The 14,535-nt window shown below is 40.1% G+C and overlaps 2 protein-coding genes across 10 annotated transcripts in view; one reads left to right on the top strand and one right to left on the bottom strand.

Annotated features, from left to right (window-relative positions):
• Positions 1-4,850, bottom strand: part of FERRY3 (FERRY endosomal RAB5 effector complex subunit 3) — a 99,353-nt gene extending 94,503 nt beyond the window's left edge. The window contains exons 1-2 of one of the 6 annotated variants that reach the window (XM_072653977.1): positions 4,521-4,850; positions 1,790-2,004 (exon numbers count right to left, since the gene is read on the bottom strand). In XM_072653977.1, the coding sequence (XP_072510078.1) occupies positions 1,790-1,994 (205 nt within the window). In that variant the 5' untranslated portion in view covers positions 1,995-2,004; positions 4,521-4,850. Of the gene's footprint in view, positions 1-1,789; positions 2,005-3,458; positions 3,623-3,682 lie in introns of those variants that run through there. The other 5 variants (XM_072653978.1, XM_072653981.1, XM_072653976.1 and 2 more) reach the window with 5 other exon arrangements.
• RAD51AP1 (RAD51 associated protein 1) overlaps positions 4,834-14,535 on the top strand; it is a 28,756-nt gene continuing 19,054 nt past the window's right edge. For 2 of the 4 annotated variants that reach the window (XM_072653987.1, XM_072653986.1), the window contains exons 1-2: positions 4,834-5,043; positions 12,356-12,405. In XM_072653987.1, the coding sequence (XP_072510088.1) occupies positions 5,027-5,043; positions 12,356-12,405 (67 nt within the window). In that variant the 5' untranslated portion in view covers positions 4,834-5,026. Of the gene's footprint in view, positions 5,044-5,137; positions 8,631-12,355; positions 12,406-14,535 lie in introns of those variants that run through there. The other 2 variants (XM_072653983.1, XM_072653984.1) reach the window with 2 other exon arrangements.

The raw sequence follows: 14,535 nt of genomic DNA, 5'->3' as shown, positions 1-14,535 counted from the left end.
AGCCCTGGGTTCTTAATCTTTTCAGGGTCATGAAACTCTGTGACAGTGTCAGTCACTTTCTTCTGTGCAGGTCTGTCAACTACTCCATCCTGGCTCTGTCTGATGGGGCTGATCATTCTGTCTCCTTGTCTGGATCTTTGTGCAGGTCATGCCCACTAATCACTGATTTTGCCCAGTGCCCTCTCTGGGCCCTCTTCTCTTCTTCCTCTATAGTATTTTTCCCGGTGGTCTCATCCATTCTCATGGACTCAATTTATCATCTCTCTCCTAATTCTAGTAACAAACCACATTTGCTCTTAATTAAGTCTTTGTCATCTTTAGGGCATCTATAAAATTCCCTTAGTTTTGTTTGCAGAAGGTAAGTGTGTGAAGATAAAGGACATGTTCAGACCTCTCACTTCATCTGTGTGCCAACTAGGTGGTGCCATGAACAGAGCACCAGCCAAGAAAGGTCTGAGTTCAAAACTGGTCTCACCCACTTAATATCTGTGTGACCCTGTGCAAGTCACTTAACCTGTTTGCCTCAGTTTTTTATCTATAAAATGGAGATACCTGCCAGGACTGTTTTGAGGATCAAATGAGATAACAACTGCGAAGTGCTTAGCAGAGTCTGCCACAAACAAAGTGCTATATAAATGTTAGCTACAATGACGATGCTGATGATGATGATGAACTCCTGTTGCAGAAATGCCCTTTACCTCTGCAGATTGCCAACTGCTACCTGATAGTTTTAGAAAGTTTTCTGGGCACTCAGATGTTAAGAGACATCCTCACAGTCCCACAGTATACATGATATGCAGGACATGAACTGAGGGCTTTTTTACTCTGTGATTGGTCTTCTATCAACTATCTGATGCTTCCTTAGGTAAGTAAGGCTAAGTTATACTGGAAAATTACTGATATAGAGAGACTAGGTCTCTAATTTTCCTAGAGTTTCTTAGGCAATGTTGATAACTGATCTTTTAAAGGACACCTCGAGTAGTAAAAAGTTCTGCAGCACTACTATTAGTGATAGGCGAATTGTCTACAAACTACATTCAGAGAAGTACCAATTCAGACACCCCTTGTTCTTCTCACTCTATATTATACTTATCAAAGGAGAAACTTCTATGTCTCTGGAGAGGGAGGAGAAAGTTATGGGGAAGAGGTCTATAAAGATTACATGGTTTCTGGTCTATGAATATTTTTAAAGTTTTTAGTCCATATTTTGGCTGGTCAGGAACATAGCTATTATTTATTGCACTAATATTATTAGGTAGAAGGGCCTGTCAAATATTAGCTTTCATAATGTTGTGTGTTTGGAGAATCAACTAAGGAAGCTAGATGCTTCTAAATGCCTTTACTAATTAAGGAAACTTTAAAACAGAGTAAATGACTTAGCATGCAAATTCTACAAGGCTGTGAACTTCTATTTTGAAGTCATATCTATTCAGCCAAAAGGCCTCCTGACTGTTCTCCTGGCATACAACATAACCAGAGGGCAAAGTTCTCTGGTACTTCTGCAGTTTTACTCAGGTATGGTGTGACTAGATGGCTTCTATGGTGGCATCCAACTCTAGATCTATAATCTAGACCATAATACAAAGTTACTCTATGATACCTCACAAATAATTGGTGGGGATCAGAAGGCCCTTTTTATACCTATAGTACTACAAAGTGTTAACAGTTAACAACAATACCTTTTTTAAACTTGTGACTATTTCTAACAAAACTCCATTCTTTTCAGAATATGTAATGAGGCAAGTCCAAGAAGCAGAGCAGTCAAACAATAATCAAACTCAGTTCTCACCATTTTCTATGAAGCAAGGTAAGTTGTGGAGAAGCATCAGACGCCCATGCAAGTTACTTGGGTTCTCTTGAATAGGAAATTTCAGAGGCACTGTAAGTTCAAAGCACTGGCTTCCTACATTGAATTTATACACAAATTCTCTTTCTCGGCCACAGAATTTCTCTTGGTTTGCTTTCATCTTATCTGGTACCAGAGTAGCCGTCATCTAGGTCGTCCTGTATTAAAAATAACATATCATCATGTATATTTTATCAAGTAGAGTTGCTCTTCTGAGTGGTACTACTTCAATTAAAGTACTTTCGACTGCTGTTGACTTCTTAACTGCATGTGTGTGTGTTTGTCCTTCATTGCTGAAGAAGACCATGCCATTAGAGAAATAATGACAGCTTGCATTTGACTTTATTTTGAATGAGGGAGAGCTGTGCAGGTCACCAGCCTCACTTTTCCCTCCAGAGTCATCTGAATCCAGTGACCAGATATTCATCAGGATGACTAGAGATGACCCAGGATGAGATAATTGGGGTTAAGTGACTTGCCCAAGGTCACACAGCTAGTGAGTGTCAAGTGTCTGAGGTGAGATTTGAACTCAGGTCCTCCTGACTCCTGCACTGGTGCTCTATCCACTGCACCACCTAGCTGCCCCTCTTAACTGCATAGTGCAGTGCTGGATGCAGAATCAGAAGAACTTGGTCAAGTCGACTCTGTCAACCACTACTAGCTTGACCTAAGTCAAAGTCAATCACTCTGGAGGGTAGTTTCAAAACCTCAGCTATAAAATGAGGGAGGTAGACTAGATGACATCAAAGGACCCTTCTATCTCTAAAGTTATCATCCTGTGACAACTTTTTTTTCTTATTCTTCAGCTTCTCAAGATAACACACACACACAAATATTAAGTGATTACAGTTATTTGCCTTTTTCTTGATACACTCATTTGTGAAAAAAAATAGGAGAGCTAGAACCACAGGATCATGTTTCTGAATGATTTAAAAAAGAAATAAGAATTATGAAAGCAGAAGTAATAAATTAATTTTATTTCTGCATCGCAAAAAATGACCAGCAGAACCAAAAAACTCAAATCCACAGCAGCAAGACTCACCAAAGAAACAAAAGGACCCCAACCTAGGACTCTCTTAACTCCAAAGGCCAGTGCTATTTTCACTACTCCCTGCATTCTCTGTATGATTATATAGGCAACCTTTAGACTAATCTTTCTTCCTCTAGCATGCAGAGGAAGTGGAATTTATATTTCACAGTCAACTGAGTGCTCATTACAGTTCTTGGTGCTGGGGTGAGATGAAATGAAAATAAGCAAAGTCCCTGTCTTTGGGGAACATTACACTCTATTGAGGAAAACTAGATAAATTTATGACACATACTTAAGAACAAAAAGAACCAAAAGTATACAACTATTCTAAACCGTGATGAAACATACATGTATTTGCAACGAGGGTAGATACAGTTCAAATGAGGACCAAGCAATTAACATTTGAATGCCCATCAAGGACACACAATCATATTAAATTTGCCTCCTGAACTGTTTATTTATATGTCTTTTATATCTTGGTTCAAACTATGTGTGAACTATATTACCTATTAAATCCTATTCACATTTTACCTTCTCTAAGGTTTCCCTTTTTAGAGATTATATTTCTCTCGGAATACACACCATATTTCCCCTATATTTCAGAAGCATTCTTTTGCTTTATGCCCCTACGGTAAGCTCCCTGAGGCCAGGTATCCATTTGCCTTATTCAAACTTAGTTTCTACTGTAACTCCTATTACTTAAGTATCATCATCCATGATTATCTGTCAAATTAAGGAAAGAAAGGGAGAGCCTCTGCTCTCAGGCGCCCCACGACACCTCCTAAAACATTGATGAAAGATCCTACCACAGAGAACACAAAGAATTCTGACGTCAGAGGACACGGATTCAAAGAAGGGCTCTGGCACCGAAGGGGCTCTCAAGGTCTTCGCTGATGACAGCCTGCACGTTTTACAGTTGAGGACACCAAGGCCAGGGAGGATAGGTGACCGGCCCAAGGCCCCACGGACAGTAAGCACCCATCTTCGGCCTGCCAGTGTCTAATCAGAACCCTAAACGTGACTTTGGGCCAACCACTCCCTGGGTTTCAGTGTTTCAGAGAGGGGCTGGAATGGACGGCTTCCTAAGTCCCGTATGAGTCTATGAGCACGCCCAACGAAGGACTGACTGAAGCAAGGCCCTGGAAAGCCAAGTTTTTGTTCAGAGAAAATGGTTTAGTGAAAAGAGCCCTGGCTAGGGAGGCAGAGAGGACACGGACGTGAACCCCGACAGCTACTGGGGCGACACTTCCTCTCTGTAAAACGGAGGAGCTGAGGAGATGGTCTCTAAATCCAAACTAGGGCTCATTCGGTGAATATTTTTATATTCTCATTCGAGAGTTTTATAAATTACAAACCCTTCTGTTCCGGGGTCACCTGGTTCTTGGGTTGCCCTGCCCCCTTTTTCCAGTTTAAAAACAACCATTTGGGGATGTGCAGCGTGAGGCGCCTCCGGCTCTGGTTCAAAGTCTGGCTTCGCCTCCTCGACGAGCCGCGCGGAGGCTGGCTCTGGCTTGGGTCCTCTGCGGACCTCGGGGCTGCGAAGGGAGGGAGAGCACGGGGGCGGAGAGGAGGGCTCCCCGTGGGGGCGGGGGGGGGCGGACGAAGGTTCCCAACCCCAGGCCCTCCGCCAGCCCCGCGCCTCACCTGCTCTCTCCCCTCCTCTCCGAGCCGGGAGTGGGCAGGTTCCTGCAGCGCCGCGCTCAGCACCGATCAGCTGCCCCGGCAGGGCGCAGAGGCCTCCGCTAATCCACCGCCGCAGATTCACTTTTCCCTTTTCTCAACCTTAGAGAAAGAACTCCCTGAGCAGCCTGCTCGGCGTTTTATTTTCCATCTTGTGATGTGGAAAGATTGCTCCTTTCCCGAATTTTGTTTAGTCTAAGCCAGCTCGGGGGTGGGGATGGCGGGGAAGTGAATAAGTAAATGGCGAATGTGTAGGTTACAAATAGAAGGCTGAGCGCGCCTCGGGCCGCGGCGGAAGTGGGGCTCGACTTCCGGGGTTCGAGTTCCGGCGTGGGCGGGGCTCCCGCTCGCTTGAGCTTCGGCGGGAACGGTCGCTGGATCCGGAGCCGGCTCCCGCTTCTGGAGCCTCTGAGGTGCTCGGCGCCCCCGATCCTTCCGAGCGAGCGGCCGACCTCGGGCAGCCTGCGACCATGCCCAGGCCCCTGCGGTGAGGAGTGAGCCGATACTGGGGGCTTGGGGGGAAGGGCAGAGGGCTAGGGGCTGTGATGGGAACGTCTCAGGAACCAGACTGGGAGAGGGGGCTGGAGATGGAGGGCGGAAAGGCCCCCAAGATAATGGTAGTAATAGCAGTAATGTACAGCGTGTGAAGACCGGCCACGCGCTTCACAGAGGCTAGCCTGTAAGGATATTTGTCACAATCATTTGTTTCTTTAAAAGTTTTTTCATTGACAACATTTTCCGTTACCCACAAGCCATTGCAAAAAAACCGGAAACCAAATATGTATAGTTCGGTAAAACATTTCTGCCTTGGCCCCGCCTAAATGTACATGCATATACATGTACGTAACGCGCGCGCACATATATGCACACACACACACATAATATACAGCATATTGTATATGCAGATGTGTTACACAGGTGTGCATATATACATACACAACACAGCACATCCTGCATCTTAAATCTGTCACTTCTCTGTCAGAAGGTGGGTAACCTGCTTCATTATCAGTTTGCCAGTAATTGAATCAGTTAAGAGTTCTTGAGTCTTTCAAAGGTGTTTGTCCCTACAGTGGTGTTCTTATTGTACAACTTGGTCTTGGCTCTGCATCAGTTTATACAAATCTTCCCAGATTTCTCTAAAGCTTCCCCTTTGATTATTTTTTAGAGCACAATAGTGTTCCATTGAATGTTCCACTGAATGATTCAAACACTACTTGTGTCTGGAACATGCTAGTAGTTTGACGTTAGAATTCTCATAATCTTTTAGTGTGCTCCAGACTAATCTGTATAACACTGTTAAAAACTAATAATCAGCATTGTTGGAGGAAGTTGTGTACCAGGAGTTCCCTACAGGGAAGAAATAACACCTAATATAGTCTTCTAATGCATTTGTATTTTTCCAGTATATTCTGCTGCATCCTTCTGTTATATTAGTAGTTCAAAGTTTGTTGAATATGTAGTTGAATAAATTAGACCCTTCTAACATATTCAATTACGTGTATTCTAATATATTCAATACATTGTGCTAGATGTTTGGGTGTGTGTATTGTACTTTGTTCAGCCATTCCTCAATTGGTAGGCATCCTTCCCCCCAACCCCCTTAATTTCCAGTTCTTTGTCACTACAAAAAGAGCTGCTACAAAAATTTTTGACCATATGGGTCTTTTTTCTCTTTTTTTTTTGATCTTTTGGGGTATAAGCCTCGTAGTGGTATCCCTAGGTCACAGGAATGCACAGCTTAGCAAATTTTGGAACATATTCTGGATTATTTTCCAGAATGGCCAGACTAAATCATAGCCCCACCCAGAGTGAAAAATTATTCCCAAAGCAATTGAAGTTTTTTAGATAATTTCTTCCAAAACACTCCTTATTTTTTTACAGAGGAGGAAGTAGACCCAGAGCAGTGAAGTGTTTTGCCTAGTCACACAGTGAAAAAGTGTTCATGATGAGGCTGTAACTCAGGTCTCCGACTCCCAGACCTGTTGCTTTGCCTGGAGGACTCTTCATGCCCTGCTTTGAGTGTCTCTCCACTTCATCCTCACACAGCTGCCAAAGTGACTTTGCTAAAGTCCAGATCTGACGGTGTCTTCTCACTTACCCAGTGAGTTCCGGTAGCTCTCTCTTATCTCCAAGATCACATTCAAACTCTTACATTTCTCTTTTAAAGCTCTTTAAACTTCTGCCTTCCAGTCTTCTTACCCTTCTTTTTATGTAGTTTAAGTCCAACTATACTAACTCATTTACTGGCTCCCCACATCACACTCCTTTCGCTCACCTTCATGCATTCACAGTGGTGGTCTTCCAGGCCTAGAATGCCCTCCTTCCTTCCTTTGTTTCCTTCAAGATTGAACTCAGAGCCTACCTTCCTACAGAGATCTTTCCCCATTCTCACTCTCTCTCCCTCTCCCTTCTCTCCCTAGCTCCTAGTGCTGTTCCTAAGAGATCACTTTCCATTTATAATGTGTTCTAGTTATTTTCAAGCTGCCTCTTCTAGTCGAAGGTGAACCCCTTACAGATAAGTTTCCCTTTTTATCTCTAGTACCTAGTTGAGGGCCTGACTAGTAATAATAGCTTGTTGACTGACTGACTTACTCAGTCTTCTCTTGTTCCTTGCTTATACTTTGTCTCACCTCCATTTTTTTTTCTCTTCTAACTCACAGGTACACAAAATAAAAAACAAACATTTCTTAAGTACCTACTGCTTACATGGGAACCTTGGAGTCATGAAAACTTGGTTTCAAACACTGCCTCTGTCTGCCCCACGCTAGTACTTTGGCATTAGAATTCTCAAATTCACTAATCTTTTCGTGTGCTCCAGGCTAATCTATATAACACTGTTAAAAACTAATAATCAGCATTGTTGGAGGAAGTTGTGTACCAGGACTTCCCTACAGGGAAGAAATAACACCTTCTAATATAGTCTCCTAATACATTAGTATTTTTCTAGTATATTCTACTGCATCCTTCTATTATATTAGTAGTTCAAAGTTTATTGAATATGAAATTAGACCCTTCTTATATATTCGATTATATGTATTCTAATGTATTCAATACATCGTGCTAGGTGTTTGGGGAACTCACTTTTCTTGTTGTACTTCTTTTTAACCCAGGGTAACAGTCAGAGAATACCAAGAAGAAGCTCTTTGTAGGTGGCAAAATGGTACTCTTAAGCAATCTTTTCTAGTTCCTTAGAGGAAAAAGGGCAGAAAAGTCTCAGCCTTTTTTTTTTTTTTTAAACATGCATTGTATATTACTGATCTGCGTTGGCCCAAATAGTTGGCTGCCTAATGGGAGAGGTAAAATGTTTAGCTTAGGTTTAAGAACACACACCAGAAACCTATAAATATCCTAACAACAGCAAGTATGTAAAATAATCTACCCTTGATTATAGGTATGTCAGATTACCTATAAAATGAGAGTTGAAGTGGCCATTATTATCTTTTGGTAAGGTATGAATTCATAGAGTGAACTAAGTGAAGGACATGGAGCCAGGCATACTGGGCCCATTCTCAGCTCATCATAGGCAAGCATTTGGCAGGTAAAGGTGAGGACTTCTAAACCTTAGAGTTCTCATGAGGCCCACCAGGGAACAGCTGGGAATTGAGGTGTGAGACCCGGGGTATCTCGTGCATTTCCGCCTCTTCCCCGTGGGAAACTTGCTGGGGAGAGCATCCCTGCCCTTGAGATTAATCCATGGTTTGAGCACACCTATTGTTGTCTAAGGGCTGAGAACAGGCACAGTATTCAGGTGCAAACTATGCAGCGGGAGAGCTTAAGTAGGGTCAGGAAAGCCTGAAGGTGCTCTTAGCGCTGAGGGGCCCTTAGAGGACAGAAGGCCCCTCTTCCCTCTCCCCTCTTCCCTTTCCCCTCTTCCCTCTCCCCTCTCCCACTTCCACTTCCATTCTCTTACTGTAAGATCTTTGCCTCCTTGGGAAGAGGATTTCTCTCTCCTGAGGAAGAATTCACCCTGCACATGTAACCAAGACCCTGAATAAAGCCTAACCCTTGTTCGACTCTGGAAAGTCTCTTCTCTCATATGTTTATCCGGTTTGGCCAGCCGAAGGCCTGCGACAGGTAAGGAAAGACTCGGGTAGCCCTTAGGCCTCTAGGCCTGACAGTTAGTATATGAACATTTTGGCTGAACCTGGGTCCTAGTGCAAGAATAATTTTGAATTAATTTGTATTTACAAATATTCAAATGTACTTTCATTTGCTCAAGGTCTGTAATGATCTTTAAAGAAAGAAGTTATTGGTATTATGCATAGAAATATAAATGAAAATATAATTCATGATTTTGTGATTTATATTTTTACTTTTTGGAGAGGTGACCTTTAGGTATATTTAAGCAATTATGATTTTCCATTGTAATTGGAGTCAGTGGCAGAGAAATGAACTCCTACATAGTTGGTTTAAAAAAATTCCTTTTAAAAAAGGAAATCTGACCTTACATATACTCAAAAAACATTTTCATATACATAGCAAAATGCAAAAGAGAAAAGTATACATCCTACCTGTTGCTTTCAGAACTTCTCTGTGCTTCCTTCTGAACTTCCTTCTGTGTACTTACATGTTTAAAGATATTTCAATACCCCTTACATTCCCTCCCTTTTTTAAAAACACATAATTATACTCTGCTGTGTTTTGGCTGCTTGAATTATGGGTTTTTTTGGCTCTGGCATTTCTAGGACTTTTCTGGAGGTGATCTGTGGATACCTACTATCTTTGCCTTCTGATTATGTACAAACACACACACACACATTTTAAATAATGGTTTTTAGAGAGTCTAATGGTTTTTAAATTTTTCTCCCTGATCTGTTTTTTAGGACAGTTTTTTTTTTTAATATCAGATAATTCCAATTTCTTTTAACCTTCATTTTGTTCTACTATTTTTTGATGTCTCATGGATTTACTGATTTCCATTTGGGCTATTCTGGTTTTGAGGAATTTTGTTACTTGGGTAAGAATGACCCCTTTGTCTTCTAAACTATACATTCTCCTTCTATCTCTTTCCTTCAGAGATTTTTTTTCATTTTTTAGGTCTTGTTTCTTTTTTTAAATTTTTTATTTTATTTATTTTCATTGTTCTACAATCACTATCATATAACTTAGATATTTTCCCCCTCTCTTCCCCAACCTTCCCTGAGATAGCATACAATTTTATATAGGTTCTACACATACATTCCTATTAAATGCATTTCACTATAGTCATGCTGTGTAGAAGAATTAAAATGAATGGGAGAAATGATATAACAAATCAAAACGTAATACAAAAGAAAATGATCTGCTACACTCTGTGATAATTCCATAGTTCTTTCTTTGGATGTGGAAGGCATTTTGCCTTAAAAGACCATTGGGAATTTTTTTAAGTCCTTGCATTGCACTGAAGTTCCAAGTCTACCAGAAAAAACTCTCGCACACTGTGGTCGTTGCTGTGTACAAAGTTCTCTTGGTTCTGCTCCTTTCACTCAGCATCAAATCATATAAGTCTTTCCAGGCTTCTCTGAAGTCTTTCCTGTTCATCATTTCTTATAGTGGTATAGTATTCCATTACATTCATATACCATAATTTATTCAACCATTCCCCAATTGATGGGCATCTCCTTGATTTCCAGTTTTTGGCCACCACAAAGAGTGCTGCTATAAATATTTTTGTACATATTGGGCCCTTTCCATTTTTATGATCTCTTTGGGATATAGTCCTAGAAGCAATATTGCTGCATCCAAGGGTATGCATATTTTTGTAGCCCTTTGGGCATAGTTCCAAATTGCTCTCCAGAATGGTTGGATTAGCTCGCAGCTCCACCAACAATGAATTAGTGTTCCAACTCTCCCACATCCTCTCCAACAATTATCATTTTCCTATTCTGTCACATTAGCCAAACTGATAGGTGTGATGTGGTAACTCAGAGTTGTTATGATTTGCTTCTCTCTAATCATTAGTGATTTAGAGCATTTTTTCATGTGACCATAGATACCTTAATTTCTTCCTCTGAAAACTGCTTGTTCATATCCTTTGACCATTTATCAATTGGTGAATGACTTGTATGCTTGTACATTTGACTCAGTTCTCTATATATTTCAGAACTGAGGCTTTTATCACAGACACTAGCTGCAAAAATTCTTTCCCAGTTCTCTGCATCCCTCTGAATCTTGGTTGCATTGGGTTTGGTTGTGCAAAAACTTTTCAGTTTAATGTAATCAAAATTATCCATCTTGCACTTCATAAGGCTTTCTATCTCTTCTTTAGTCAAAAATTCTTCCCTTCTCCATAAATCTGGTAAATACACTATTCCTTGTTCCACCAACTTATCCATAGTATTAATATTTATACCTAGATCATGTATACATTTGGACTTTATTCTTGTGTACGGTGTCAGGCATTAGTCTGTGCCTAGTTTCTGCCACACTGTTATCCAGTTTTCCCAGCAATTTTTGTTGAACAGTGAGTTCTTATCCCAGAAGCTGGGGTCCTTGGGTTTATCAAACAATAGATTGCTATATTCATTTCCTGCTGTGTCTTGAATACCTAGCCTATTCTACTGGTCTGCCCTTCTGTTTCTTAGCCAGTACCAAATGATTTTGATAATTGCTGCCTTATAATACAATTTGAGATCTGCTAGCGCTAGGCCACCTTCCCTAGGATTTCTTTTCATTAGTCCCCTTGATATTCTGGACCTTTTGTTCTTCCAGATGAATTTTGATATTATTTTTTCCAGCTCTAGAAAATAATTATCTGATAGTTTGATTGGTGTAGCACTGAATAAGTAAATTAATTTAGGTATCTTGTTTCATTTCTTGTAGGTGATCCTTGTAGAACATCCATTTCCCCCCCTCAGTCTCTTCAGTTGTTACAGAGGCATTTTTTTCTTTAGGAGAATCTTAAAATTTATATCAGTTTTTATTACTGGTTGATGTCTTCTTTGGTTTCCTCATCTCTCCAGCTTTAGTTCCTGAATTGGAAATTTGTGCCAGAGCTCTTGGTGTGCTTTTGAGTGAGTTGGTTGTCCCTGCTCAGTTCAGGGTCCTATCATCTCTCTCAGGTCAAGGTGCTAGAGACCTCATAGCCCAAGGTTATGGGCTTTACAGGCTGTCTCTGATCATGTTGGGATCTTAACTTGGGAGGCCAGGCCCCCTTTCCAATTATTTTCAGGTTTCTGACTAACATCTTGGGTTAAAAGAAGTAGAAGACACTTACATGCATTCTAAATCATAAGAGCAACTCCCTATTAAAGGAACACTTTAAAAAAATCTTTATAAAAAGCAGAGTTATTTTGTAGTGTGAATAAATACATTTTAATTTATCTTTTAAAGTTTGAACCCATATGTTGGATTTTCTTAACAAAGTTAACAGTGCAATGCACAAGATTTGAAATAAAACGATAGTATAGATTTATTTTTAGATTGTAACATTAGATTAACATAGATTCCTTGGAAATGACAGCAGGGGTGGATCTACTTAAGTTAAAAATCAGTTTGAACTACAGAAAGGAAAATTGCCTTTCACTATAAAGTTTTTAATTACTGGCAGGCAATCAGCCCTTGGGAGTTTGGTTTTTATGTAATTAAGAAATTAATAATTTCCATAACTAGTGACTAGATTAAAAAATACTTTTTTATTTGAAATTAGGAATTTTTCAAAGGATTTATACAGTACTTGAAACATAGTTAAGTGCCTAATAAATGCTTATTGACTATATGACTTAATAACATTTCATTTGAAAAGGAAATGTATTTAAATTGTTCTCTGGAGAAGTAAAGTTGAAATTTATATAACTGAAAAATATTTGTGTCTATAATAGGAATAAGAAACCAGTCAATTATTCCCAGTCTTTGGATTTAGACTGTGATGGTAAGTACAACTTCACATTTTTATGTTTATTGCAAGTTACTTCATTTTTCCTCAGTATTTGCAGAATGTACATGTTCCATATATGTACTCCCTTGCGCTCTCATTAGATAAACCTAGCATGAAAGTTTACAAAACATATCATCACAACATTCTTGGGAACTACATGATAGAAGTATTATTATACTTTTTTTTAAACAGATTAGGGATTTTCCTATAGTCTAATTAAGTGGCAGGACTGGTACATGAGTCCAAATTTTTTGACTTTTAATATCAGTTCTCTTTCTGCTATACCATTCTACAGTCTTCAGCTAATATAATTATTAGATAGCAGTTATGCATTTGTCAAATTAGTTAAGTTGTAACATGGACAAAGCCACATTGTAAGTGCCTTTTTTGGTTCAGTTTGGGATAAGGTACTTTGCCCAAGCCAAAGCATTTTACTCTAAAGATATGAAGTGTTTTATAATTCTGAGTGATAATTTTCTCCTTCACCCAGATTCAAAGCCAATAACTTGGCTTGAGTAAATATGTGGATAGTCCAGCTTCTAAACTAAATTAGTAAGGATATGTTAAGGGCTTGCAGTGTACTGAGTACAGTGGAATGGATCAGAAAAGAATAAGGTACCAGGGCCTCAAAGAGCTTTTTAATCTGTTTTAAGATATAGGACCAACACACACTATACACGTGAAAAAATATACAGCATTATGTAATTAAGTGCTAACGTTACAAGTGTTTTATAGTAGTTGTTCAGAAGAAAGCAGTTATCCCAGACTTGAGGACTGGTAGAATAGATTGGAAAAAGAGGGGCCTGGTCAGGATGGGGAGATGAATTAGGAAGCTATTTCTGTGCTGAGACAAGAGATATTGAGGTTCTGAATAGGATTCTGGTGTCTGGGAAAAGAATGCAAAAGATCTGGAAACAGAACAGATACAACTTGACAAGTAATTAGATGTGGGGGAAATGAAAAAGGAAGGGTCACAGATAAATGGTGGTCCTATTTGCTAAAATAAAATGTGATGAGAAGCAAGTTTTTGGTTAAAGTTGAGATTGGTTTTAGATATGTTCAATTTGAAGAACCATAGGAATCTACAGATTGAGAAATCTAGTAACCACACCTGGCCATGTTCACCTGGAGTTTGAGAGAAGTCAAGTAAGGAGACTGAATCTGAGATTTGTGTGACTCAGCAATGTAACATAACAGCCAGAAAGGCAAATGCAGCCTTCGTAGGCACTACGAGGGCCATATGGTACATGTTGTGCATACTGGGAAGGGCGTAATACATTTGTCTTTTACCCTAGGTGGCCTAGTCAGATCATATCTGATTTCTTGTGTTTAATTCTGAACATGCACAACTTATTAGGTGATAATTAAGAAAGAAAAGCTGGAAAGTGCCCGGAGGAGGATAAGGCAACCATAGTGATAATAACCCTTTATTTACCTAACTCCATAAAGTTTTCAAAGTGCTTTACCTGTGTTATCTTGTGAGTGAGCCTGAGCAACAACCCTGTGAGATAGATACTATTGATAATATTTCCATTTTACAGATGAGGAAACTGAGACCCAGGAAAGTTAAGTGACTTGCCCCAGTTACATAGCCAGTAAGAGTAAGAGGTGATATTTGAACCAAGACCTTTCTGATGACAAGATCAGCACTATGCATTACACTACTCTGTGTCTCATGAGAGTGAATTGTCTCAAGTGATGTCCTCATAACTAAGCCACAAGAAGCTGCAGGATCCCTGCCATCAAATCTCTGAAGAGATTTGACCTGTGGAAGAGGGCTTAGTTGTATTCTGCTTGGCCCCAGAGGATGGAGGCCCCATGATGTGGGAGCAAGAGTGCCAACTTGAAGTCTGAGCATTAGGATTCATATTACAACCCAGCCACATATTTTTAGACCCTGGGCATGCTATGTAGCCTCAGAGCATTATACTTGATGATTTCTGATATTTTTCCTATGAGTTTTTGAGCCTATGAGGTTCTTAACAGCTATCCAAAAGTGAGATGGGCTGGCTTTGAAAATAGTAAGTTTCCCCTCACTAGAAGTCCTCAAGCAAAGGCTGGATGATAATGTCTTGGTATGTGGTAAAGGGAATTCTCATTCAGGTAGCCTTTCAACACTGAGAA

The sequence above is a fragment of the Notamacropus eugenii genome, chromosome 3 (genome assembly GCF_028372415.1).
Source record: "Notamacropus eugenii isolate mMacEug1 chromosome 3, mMacEug1.pri_v2, whole genome shotgun sequence".
Classification (NCBI taxonomy): Eukaryota; Metazoa; Chordata; class Mammalia; order Diprotodontia; family Macropodidae; genus Notamacropus; species Notamacropus eugenii.
Note: the sequence above shows the minus strand (reverse complement) of the source record. Positions and strands in the feature narration are given on the sequence as shown.